Source organism: Gallinula chloropus, assembly GCF_964237585.1.
Source record: "Gallinula chloropus genome assembly, chromosome: 1".
NCBI lineage: Eukaryota > Metazoa > Chordata > Aves > Gruiformes > Rallidae > Gallinula > Gallinula chloropus.
Genome location: NC_140085.1, coordinates 100,133,000 through 100,144,756, shown reverse-complemented (window position 1 = coordinate 100,144,756; position 11,757 = coordinate 100,133,000). Strand labels below are relative to the sequence as shown.

General features: G+C 45.1%; 1 protein-coding gene across 1 annotated transcript; it reads right to left on the bottom strand.

Annotated features, from left to right (window-relative positions):
- Window positions 1-750: 750 nt before the first annotated feature.
- Window positions 751-11,462, bottom strand: GPA33 (glycoprotein A33; the record flags this gene model as incomplete). The annotated part of the gene is made up of 7 exons (XM_084278748.1): window positions 751-835; window positions 1,979-2,102; window positions 2,632-2,745; window positions 5,019-5,177; window positions 5,724-5,934; window positions 6,911-7,062; window positions 11,423-11,462. The coding sequence occupies 7 exons, from the start codon at window positions 11,460-11,462 to the stop codon at window positions 751-753; spliced, it is 885 nt and encodes a 294-aa protein (XP_084134874.1).
- Window positions 11,463-11,757: the final 295 nt, after the last annotated feature.

The window sequence follows — 11,757 nt, the reverse complement described above, 5'->3', positions numbered from 1 at the left end:
TCAAAGATGCAATAGAAAGCTTTGAAAGGGTGAATATTGTAGTGCAAGTCATTTATTGAATATGGTTTTCTTTAAAAAGAGAACAAAAGCCACCAGGATTGAGGAACTCTCTGAGCTGGAACTTGTAAGTTCAGGAATCTGACAGTATATAGGCTGCTAGACTGGTTCTAGATCTTACTGGCTGCCAATTACAAACCTAACTTCTTACCTTACCCAATCCATAAATCGGCATTGTTCTAGACAGGAGACATCCACAGGTCAGCTGTGACTTTTTTTCCATATTTATATGTGCATGTATAATGTACAAAGAACATTTTATTAAATGTTCTTATAAACCAACTTGCTTTGGTCTGCATAAAGTAATTATCATACCAGACTAAGCTGGAAGCTGTGACATTCGCTTAACACCATAACCAGGGCCACCCTTCCTTTGTAGTCCTGGCTGGCTTCTTTTGTCAGAAAGTGGGAAGTCTAGAAGACTGGTTATTTGGGAATGACTGGTTGAAACTGTGCTTCACGTGCATCTTTCTGCTGTGAGGTTGTGTATGAGAACTCATTGTACATTAAGCACTTTTTTTTTTTTTCCAAAGGAGTCAAGGATATTCTTTTCCCAGGACTTGAAGGCAGAGCCATTAGCTTTCATCATTAAAACCCAAACAAACTTCTTGCAGTAAGAACAAGCAAGTTATTTCTAGTAGTGTCTGTGCCTCAGTAAATCCTGAAGATGCCATTGGCCTCCTACTTCTTTCTTCATTCATCTTCAATATAATCCTCGTCTCTTAAATGGGTCCTTGCAGTCATCTCCGTGGAGGGTCCATTTTTCTCTTCTTGCTCCCTAAAACATTGTTTAACAGTAGAGATGTTAATTAAACCCAGGTACAAATTCTACTGTAGCAGTTTTCTGTTAGAATGGGTTTAGAGTGTTTTAAGCTGACCTGAAAGTGTACCAAACTGAACTGCTTAATTTGTCTAGCTGGTGATGGAAGAGGTCTGTGAGAATTATTTTTTTTCTTTTCTCCATACCATGTATGTAGAGAAAGAGTGACTGGTGTATCTTCTGATGGTGTGTTTCCATCATGAGGGTAAACAAAAGGTTTCTGTCCTGGAGTGATAACTCTTTATACAGAGTGTGGTGGTAGTTTAGGCTAACAAGGACAGCCACAGCTCTAGGGACTCGAGGAATGAGAAATGATCGGGGCTTTGCTTGTCAAGTAGCTGTGCATGCTTGGCTCACTTGGGCTTACTAATTCAGTTCCAAGATTTGGATTCTACCCCAGAGATCACAAAGTTGTCTGGTAATACTGGGTATGTTCTCTGAGAAGAGATGGGACCTACCGGGGTAGAAACTGAGAGGAGAAAGCAGTGCACACTTTATTTGCTTCTTTTTTTTCCTCCTGTGCATTCTCCCCACTGTATGTTGATGTCAGAGGGGGAATGCAAACCCTTCATACAGAATCACAGAATTGTAGGGGTTGGAAGGGACCTCTAGAGATCATTGGGTCCAACTCCCCTGCCAAAGCAGGTTCCCTAGGACAGGTCGCACAGATAGGTGCCCAGACGGGTCTTGAATATCTCCAGAGAAGGAGACTGCACCACCCCCCTGGGCAGCCTGTCCCAGGGCTCTGTCACCCTCACCATGAAAAAGTTCTTCCCCACGTTGGTGTGGATCTTCCTGTGCTCCAGCTTGAGGCCACTGCCCCTTGTCCTGTCCCCACAGACCACTGAGAAGAGGCTGGCCATTTCCCCCTGTGTCCCACACTTGAGATATTTATAAACATTAATAAGATCCCCTTTTAGCCTTCTTTTCTCAAGGCTGAACAGTCCCAGTTCTTTCAGCCTTTCCTCGCAGAGGAGATGCACCAGGTCCTTTAATCATCTTCGTAGCCCTCCACTGGACTCTCTCCAGGACATCTCTGTCTTTTTTGTAGCAGGGATCCCAAATGTGTTCCTCTGGCTTTTTTTAAAGTAAGTGACTTACGCGTTCTCATAGTCCTCAGTCTTGTCTCCCCGGCAGCAGCAGCAATAGGCTATAATACCGATAACTATAATTGCAGCAACAACTCCACCAATGATGCCAGCATAAAGAGCTATGTTCATGGATGCTGTGAAGGAAGAAAAGAATTAACCCTTTCCAGTGAGAGTTAATAGTATCACATGCATCCAGCACAATCACTGGACTTCACACCCCACCCTAACATCTCAGATCTCTCTAGAAGATTCAGATTGAGCAGATGCCACGTTTGAGTACAGCAACTGGAATTAACTCTGTACTGGAAAACTGGTAAGTCAGCAGGAGCAAGTGGTTAGATAGCGATAGGGAGGAGCCCTGGGATCTGAACAACTCCTGTGCCTTGTCGATACAGCTCAGCCTCAGACTTAGGGGCTCGGGTCTGTCTCACTCAACAGATGACAAAAAACACAGGTAAACTAACCCTATGAGTTAGTGAGTGTTCTATTAGCATGTAAACCAATGCAGACAAATCTGTCTGAAAGGTGAAAAAAGAGTGCTACTTTTTTTGAGGGAAAGCCAAATTTTGTATTTCTGCCTGTATCACTTCCATTAATCCTTTCATGCTTAGCTGGGATGCTCTCTCTGGAACTACTTTTCGTGGTAAGAACCCCGTCTCTTACGTGGCACAACGCTGACAGTCATGTTGCAGAACTCCTTTCCCACACTGTTTGTTGAAGTGCAGATGTAAAAGCCAGAAGTGTCCGCCGAGACGTTCTTCAGAGTTATTTGTTCCCCTGTTGCAAAAAAAAGAGACAAAAACCCAAATCCAGCCCAAAAAAAGAAAAGAATTAAAGCAGGGAAGGAAGTGAGGATAGCAGCCCTGCAATTCCAGCTTAGGGCTGTGGGAGTGATGAGAGGTCATTAAAGCTGAGGAATCACTCTGTCTTCCTCAGGAGCTGTCGTGTTAGTCCTGAGATTTTAGTGTGGTTTGTCCTCCCACAAACGGAAGTGTGCTGTTTTGATTGCAGGGAACGTGTGGCATTTGAACATTCCTTTCAGAAAGAAAATTGTAGGTGGAAGGTGAAGTACATGTGCTTAGCAAAAGCTTTTTTTACATTGGGTGTTGCTGAGAAATACCAGGTGGCCCAAACCTGCCCCTGACTTTGAGAACTGTCCATCTGATGGGTTAATTTATAAAACAACAAGAAGCTCTTCAGTCCTTCAGCTCAGAGTGACTTAGCAGTGGGGGGAAATAGTTTTCTAGCCTGGGAGAGGTCACACATGGTGGTGTGAAAATAAATGTCGGAAAAGAAAGGCAGTGACATGAGATTGCTGTGATGCTCGTGTTTTCTGGCCAGCAAAGCTCCAAACTCTATGCTAAAGCTTTGCACTGCCTGCTCACACAAGAGGTTGGTGTTTGTTACGTCTCAAGCTGACATTTCTACATGTAGTCCACAGCTCTTTCCTGTAATCTGCTGATCAAGGTCCAGTTTCCTGCTCTAGAAGCAAAATGCCCTGAATGCTTTTCAGTGGCTTTCTTGTTTGATTTTCTTCTCCGTGGTCTCCCTTCTTTCCAGCCCGCCTGTGGGGCTGGGATTCTGGCCAGCCTCTGCTGGCGCCTAGCGCCTCACGGCAGAACATCACGCACACCCCCATACGCGGACTGCGCGTTGATCTGGGGTTTGTTTAGTGTCTGCAGGCTGCCCGTGCTTACGTTTTGGGTTGGGGCTTCTTACATTTCCCCTGTGGTGTGTGACATTTGTAGCTCTGAGTTGTGGCCTGTAACCAGACTGTAAATCCTCCTGTGTTATATCACAAGGAACTGATTCGAGAGTCAGCGCGGGGGGAACGCGGGTCAGACGCTGTCAGGTTTGGCCTGGCTCCTCAGGGAATTCTTGCACCCTCTGCTGCGCTGGGGCTTGCTTAGCACGGAAGGAAATCGCTTACAGCGACAGTAGGGTGCCCAGCCAGCTTGGGGCAGAAGCACCCGACGTGGGACATGGGTGAAAACAGAAACGAGGAGGGAGCGGAGCAGAAGAGACTCCTGTCCCGTGGCAGGGCGATGGCAGAAGCAGCCGGGGAGCGGCTGCTGTCGGAGCACAGACGCCGCTATGCGCAGGGCCGTGTGCGATGCCATTGCACCGCTTAGTGGCCAGTCAAACGAATAAGGTTTTGTGTCCCTGAGCGTGTTGCGTGTTTTGTATAATCCATGCAAGGATCGGCTAGGGAGTGTTGAATATTCTGTTGAGTCTGACGGTATTTAGTTTGCCCCCCCAGCAGCGCTACGGTAAGCGAAACCAGGAGGGGCAGGTTCAGATACTCGGTCTTTCTGGTGCTGAACGTACCAGGAAGAGAAACAAAGTTGTTCAAAGGAGTAAATCTGAATCCTCTGTCACTACTACACTTCAGAGAGTATTAAAACCTCATTTCTGTGTGAATAGTTCTACCAAAGGTTCTGTTGTGGAAATTCAGTTCCTTTTCCTTTCCAGATTCTGACTTAAAATGAAAGCAAATAAGAGAGGTCTGCGTGACAGTCCTGAAGAACCAGAATCCTCTTCTGTGCTCAGAGCAGGAATGGTGTAACCATTCTCCTAGCAATTTCCCCTATCTGAGGAGTCATTGCCGGAAGGGAAGTAGCGTCCAGAGCCAACTTGTGTTTGCTTTCACCCCAGAAAGTGACCTGGACATTGTGGAGCAAGCTGGTGCACCAGTTAGAAAACTGGATGCTTTTCTTCACGTTATGCCCCCCACCCCCCCACCCCACTACACCCAGCAATCGAGAAGCTGGGTTTTTTCTGACTGCTTCTAGGGTGAGGCAGCTCTCTCACCAGGTGAGAGCTGAAGTGAAAAATCTTACTGACTGTTGTTATTTCAGGTAACAGCCCTTTACCCCCTGCTGAATGACTTGTGAGTGTACTTTGTATCAAAAGGGCAACTTTTCTAAATACCTGTCAGAGAACTTTCTAGTAAAAGCCTTACAGTGTGGTTTTTGTATTTGCATTTCAAAATCTTTCCAATGCTGATCTAGAGAGAGCTCAAAGTCTTGATGTCTATGAATTTCCCATACCTTCTGTTGTTTGTAGTGCACGGGGCTCATTCTGTACATTGAAGCTTTGCCAGGTGTATTTGGGCTTTGGGGAGCCCTCGTGAGAAACACAGGTCAGATTGATTGTCTGTCCATACTCTGCTGTCCCCAGAATATTGCATTCTGGCTTGGATGGTGCAACTGAAGAAAGAAAAAAAGAAGGGATTTTATTAATCAGGAGTAGTTTGGGGTTTTTTAACCCATCTCCTGCACCTTTTATTCTTGCTGAACAGAGGCGTGTCTTGCATCTCCTTCTCAAAGGAACTGGAATGAACTTGTCTCTAATTTGTTTCTTCTTTCTTGGCACTGGTCAGTCAAGAAAGAATTGTAAGATGCTTCTTGGGATGTGTCTAATACTATTGGTTAACTCATTCTTTGTTAACTGGAGTATGACAGGACACAGGAGGAATGTGTAATACCCTGTAATGGGGCCAGGGTTATTAGGAAAGTGAACCATACAACTCTAAAGACTACTTTCTGCAGTCAGGTATCTAGTGGAGTTGGGTGCTCTAAGCCTTCCAACCTGCTTCTGCAGCAGTAGGAAAAGACCAAAGATGGAATTGCATTTGATGACTTCCTGGGAACTTATTTTTTTTCTGTTAGAAAATCCACCGCCTAAAATAATGTGGGTACTGGAGGAGGAAGGACGGTGTTTAATGGAGCTGGTGTTGCCACCATGGTGCTTACCAAGGACGAAAAGAGAAACCATTGCAGCCTGCCTGGGGGGGTCATTCCTTAGACGAACGCTGCATGCGTATGTCCCGTTGTCATCCATGGTCACCTCACTGATGGTGATACTGATGTCCCCTTTGTTCACATCACCAGTGAACTGTATACGGTTCTCATAGCCCTTGCCATACTGTACAAGTCCATCAAAATACCTAGTGACAGCATCAACCTAAGAGAGAGGGAGGGACAATTATTATAGAATCATAGAATGGTTTGGGTTGGAAGGGACCTTAAAGATCATCTAGGATCAATCTTAGTTTCTTCTGTGTGAGTCTACAACCTAACTCAATGGATTAGCCCACTCTTAAGAGAACAGCTTGAAAAAAAAAGGACTTTAAACTGCCCCAGTTCGCCTAAGAGCCAAGGAAAACATAGAAATACAAAAGGGTGTAGGTTTCTGTCTGGAATTCTCTTTCCCATCTTATCTGAAATCTAAAATGACTGATCTGTTTTGCTGGGGCTTATTCACCTTTCCTTTCCATGACAGAACACCATCAGACTTGACTGAGATCCATGTGTCAATCAAATTTCCCTATGATTCCACAAACTCTCCCTTGCTTTCTTTCAGCAAGGATCTTCAGAGAAGAAACCGACAGCAGTTACTGCAAGGAGATTTCCAAAGGCTGCTTCTCCTCACACTAATTCCCAAGAAGGCGAGGAGAACTTTTAGAGGTCTCTTTGCCTTCAAATACTCCATAAGAATGTAGGAGAGACCTCAAGAATCTCTCAATGTACTGTTAGCATCAACTTAAAACTTCTCATATAGTATCAAGGATATGTGTGTATATATATGTATAACATGTATACTTAAAAATATACATATCTTTCTGTAAGGTATCAATTTCACATCTTTTAATAGATGTAAACCCACAGTACATAGAGAGATGTATTCTCAATACACAGTTGCAAGACCAAGAGAGAGGAAGGGGAAGGGTGGGGGCCGCCCTAGTATCACGCAATAGAGAAGGGACAAGCTGCATCTAGAATTGGAGTTTCTCTTTACATAGTTCTGAGATTACAGGAAGTCTTGAAGGAACCTCTTTTCCTTTCAGCACATGTTCCCACCCACAGTCCTGCTTCCATATCTCCTGCCACCCCCCCTCCTGGGTGCCCTGTCATATGTTTCCTTATGCGACTTGATTTACCGGACTAAGGATTTTCTTCCAGACGACGAAGTCTCCCGCGTCGGTAGAAACGCCCGTTCTAAAAAGGCAGCGGAGAGTCACGTTTCTCCCTCGTGCCACCTGTATTTCCTTGTCAGGTGCTTCCACGGTGAGGGTGTGAGCAGTCACCAGAACTAGCAGAAGAAAAAAATAGCTGCCGTCAGCAAAATTAACGACAGCTGGATTCCACGTTCTGTCCCTTAGGCTTTCTCACGTGTCACAACAACCCGACACTCCCTCTGTCGTCCATGACATTCCCCACTGAGACAAGAGGGGATGATTGCATGCTGGGGCTGATCGACTGTGGGAAGCTGCATTACAGGGTGGCTAAGAGCTAAACTCTGCTTTCCTTTCCTTGCTTTCCCTCTTCTTTACCTGGATATACCATAGCATTTATAAAGAGGTATTTATTTTCTGAGCCCTCTTTCAGCGTGACTGCCATCCTTTGACAGTTCTAAGTGTACAGAGGGAGACAGATAAACAGCATTGGCAGTCTCAAGGATCCAGGCTAAAATAACAGATTGATATTGTTGGAAATATCAGGAAAACAGTCAAATAGCTTGCATCAACCCAAGTCCATACAGAAGTGAAATTTCATGCAAGGGAATCAAGACCTGTTCATGTAATGCCCCAAAAAGAGGAAAAACCTAGAAAAGCAAAGAGAAATTGAAAGAAACAAGCACATCTGTTCATTTTTAAAATCGAGTAGGGTGGTATCCACCTTTCTCCAGGAACTGTAGCTCCAGCCTGTGAAACATAGGAATAGCTGAGGGTTGAATAAAACAGAAATTCCTCTGTGCCCTGGGGAAGCATGCAGAGTGCAAGGTCAGTGTTTCTTGTACACTGTATTCCATTTGACTTGATGCTTAATTCATCATACCCGAGTATTAGCTATTGGCAGGTCTTAGTTATTCCCAGAATCGGGCTGGAGGTTTACCTCTGCCCTGCCATAGATGACCTTCATGCCTGGGGGAACCTGTTTAAAACCACCTGCTTTCTTCTTACAGCTTGTGTGGGGCTTTTTTTTTTTTTTTATGGCCCCAAACTGCACAATGTCTAAGTCTGAAACTGGTTAGAGAGAGTGCAGGGAGGTGGGAGGGGGAATACTGCTCAGAGGCGCTCCTGTGGCAAAGAGGAACATGGTCCAGTAAGGAGAAGAGTAGGGGAGGGCAGAGATGTGTGCTAACCCTGAGCGGGGCACGCTGTGTGTGGTAGTGAAGGTTTGCTTTTGGAAGAACCAGGCTGAGTCAGTGTTCCCCAGAGAGGATTTGACTGAAAAGCTGCTCTCTAGCAAGGTCTGGGTCTTCATTCTGCCGAATCTCTGCGCAGGTCAGATCCATAAGGAAGTGTAACGTAAAATGGAGGGAGAAAAGGACGTCTGGATCCCTCCTTGCATTGTAAAAAGCTTGTGACCAGGTGCTTTGTTAGACAGGAAAAACATGCAAACAGTTGCATTAGGTCAGTAAGAGTAAGGCACTGGCGAGTTGAGCACTACCCAGACCCCTGACTTTAGCAGCAGTGAACAATGGTCTCCCTTCGAAAGTAGCACCGTAGGGACTCAGGAGGATTTGTTGTCACCACATCTGCTGGTTGCAATTCAGGCACTAGCTCAGGGTAAGATGGGACAGTTGGCATGGGAATCTGCTCCCCTCATGAGAAGCAAAAGCTTCTGTAACAGCTTCCTGGTTCTACTCTCTTCCCCACACCAAGCAGTCCTTGAAGTCTCCTCTTAGAAATGGCTTGTACTTCCAGAACCACTGCATCTTCCTTCCCTTTCCTGTGAGGAATTTGATGGGAATTTTCACAGGGGCCAAAACTTTCCCTCCCCTGCACCCCTCCTTCCTTGCTGCTTGGGCAGGGATGCCCTCTTTTCCACAGCTGTCTTCAGAAGCAGCTTCAGACGTTTTCAGCAGGAGCGCAAGGACTGCCTTCAGCGCTGTTAGTGTCCCATTAAGAAAAGGTGGCTGAGTGACCAGAGCAGGAGGCTTCTACCTGGGGTTCTGATCTTTCTGCATTCCCTATCAATTCCCTATACAACTGAGTGGTTCTCTGACCTTGCACAGTTAATTAGTTAAGTGTGCATTTTACTCTCTTCTTCTGTGACATGGTGGTAGAACCAAGTATGAATTTTAGTTTCTTCATCTGTGACACTGTGTGGTAGTGGTTTCTGTTCTCTCAGGGTTTAATTAATTTAAAGCTGTTGACAACTATGAGAAGGAATATGCTTGTAACAGTTTTATTGCAGACACTCCCAAGGCTTTCCCTGCTCTGGAGCACTCAGTGCAAGGGTGCTGTTTGCCTAGCCCCAGGGCTTCTACATCATGCCCTCTATGAGAGGGGCGCCTGTGAAAGCTTTCTCATTGTGAATGGATAACCACACAGTCCTGCACTGAGATGAAAAGCACCACGGTCTGTATTAGAAAATGAAGCAAAACCCACTTCCTTTTCTCACTCAATCTGGTTCCACTGGGCCAGGGTTCACTGACAGGTTCTGAACTTAGCCCTGAGTCGGAGGCAGCCCAACCCTAAGCCTTTCTCTCACATGTACTTTTCCTTCTTTCAACTGAATGACTCAAACCTTGCAATAAAGAACATTTTTTTTTTTTTCCAAAAATGTCTTCAGTACAGAGTGAGGGAAGAACAGCTGAACCAAACACCTTGTACAAGAGACACACCCCATAAAGAGCAATGCTACTTATTCATCCATTGCTGTCACCCTAACGCTCAAATTCTTCTGTTGCTCTCCTCCTTTTTCACCCATGACATCTCTTTCTGGCTCCCACTCCTCCCTTGTTTAGGGTTCCTTCTGGCTCTCACAGAAGCTGTATGGTTTCATTCTGGGATGCCATTTACTCCCAGTTTCTTCCTTCCCCCTTCTCACCACATTCTACTTCCCCACAGTAACCAAGAGCCAACTAGTCACAGTCAGCGTGTCTAAAAACTGGGGGTTATTCTTCAGTGTGGGGTTTTGTTTTGTTTGGTTTGGTTTTTATTTTGGTTTTCTTTTTGGTTGGTTGGTTTTTATGTTTGGTTTGGTTATTTTCTGAGAGAAAACAGAATCTGGAAGAACTTCAGAGAAGGAGGACAGGTAGCCTATGTAGCACTGGAGGGATAGCATCACCTAGATTTAAGCATTAGAATCATGTTTTTGCACCTTATCAATGAACACATTTATAATGTTTTAAGAAATTGAGAAAAGTTTTGTCTCCCTCTGCTCTAACATCTGCATTTGTAGAGAGGAAGAAGAAAATCAAAGCAACGCATCTGGTTTCACATTCGTTACTGAATAAGAGGGACTCAGAAAAAAAATTGAGATTGTGATCAAGCAAAATTGTTATTGCTGATTGGTCTTGGTAGATTTGGCTAGTGAGAAAAGTAGGAACAGTGAAAATGTTTCACTTCACTTTTTCAGAGAAACGCTCCAACAGCCGAGATCCCGATGCAGCTGGTTGAGAGCAGCCCTGGCACCCCAGAACTGCACTGCCAACTGCCGCCTGCTATGCAGTTTCTCTGCTCCAGGGCAGTGCAGAAATGTACTATACTGTCTCCAAAAATATTTCCTTATTTTAACACTGAATTGTTGCCATTTGAGCCTTGCAAGAAGAGCTTCACCCAACATATATATTTCTGCTCTGAACAGTTTATGGTCTGTAATTTGGACAGCATGAAGGGTGAGAAAAATGGAAACAGAGAATGAACACCAATGGCATTACACAGTTAACACAACGATGGTCAAATCGTGACCCAAGTCACATTTGTTGAATATGGAGCACGTCCACTTCTCCTAGTTATGTTAAACTGTGCATTTCCTTCTTGTGGGTCTTATTGGTGGAGTGAGGTTTTCAGGATTTTTGACTAAAAAAAGAAAACTCAAGCGATTTCCTCATGCACAGCTTGCTTTGAAGCTTGGAAGAAAGTGTAGGGGCATTGGTAGGAGAAGACGAGACGGGTCAGAAAGGAATGGAATGAGACCCTGGGCTCTGTGAGACAGGGTGAGAAAGGGCAGATCTGTGAAAGCCAAGGGCGAGCTGGCTGGTTTGTATGAGGTAGTAGGGACCCTTGGGCATCCCCTTAACGCGAATACTATAGAGAGGTCACAAGTTGTACCACAGTACAGGTAAACAGTAGGATTTAGACTTACAGAGACATAAGTGCACATTTATGTATAAAAGAATAAAACACAAGGACTTTGCCCCTTCCAGCTGAGACATTCCTCCTTCAGAGAAAAACATTGTATTTAACAGAAGCCATTAAAACTGCCTTTAAAATATTTTCTGGTCTTGTGAAGAACAGCATTATTTTCCTGTATTTAACACTCTCTTGTGAGCAGGAGATGCCCATGAGTCTGGACAATTAAACACACCTGCCTGATCACAAACATGAAGGGCAGTTACTAAACCGAGACGAAGCACCCAAAGCCCAGTGGAATACTCAGACTTGTAGTGCTGCTGCCTTCCACCCAACCCTTGTGGATATAACCAAATTAGTACTCACTTGCACTGAAAATGAGCAGCCAAAGACTTTTCCTTGCCATCCTCTCCAGCTCTCCGTTGTTTCACCTCAAAGTGCTCTTCCTTGTAATCTCTAGGCAGCTGGGTAAGTAATTGGCTTCAGCTGAAGGGCCACCTCACCACAACATTGTAGATAAACTTCTTCAGTCCCTTTAAACGTGCTTTTTTCTCCAGTCTGCCCCTCCCTTCTCTGGCAGAATGACAAGCCAGATCACCAGTAGGCTTTCACATCACTTCCTGCTCTCCGCAGAGGGGCAGAGAGTGGCTGTGAACTTTCTTCCCCAGTTAAACTGCCTTTCCCCGTTTCTCCCAGGGTGC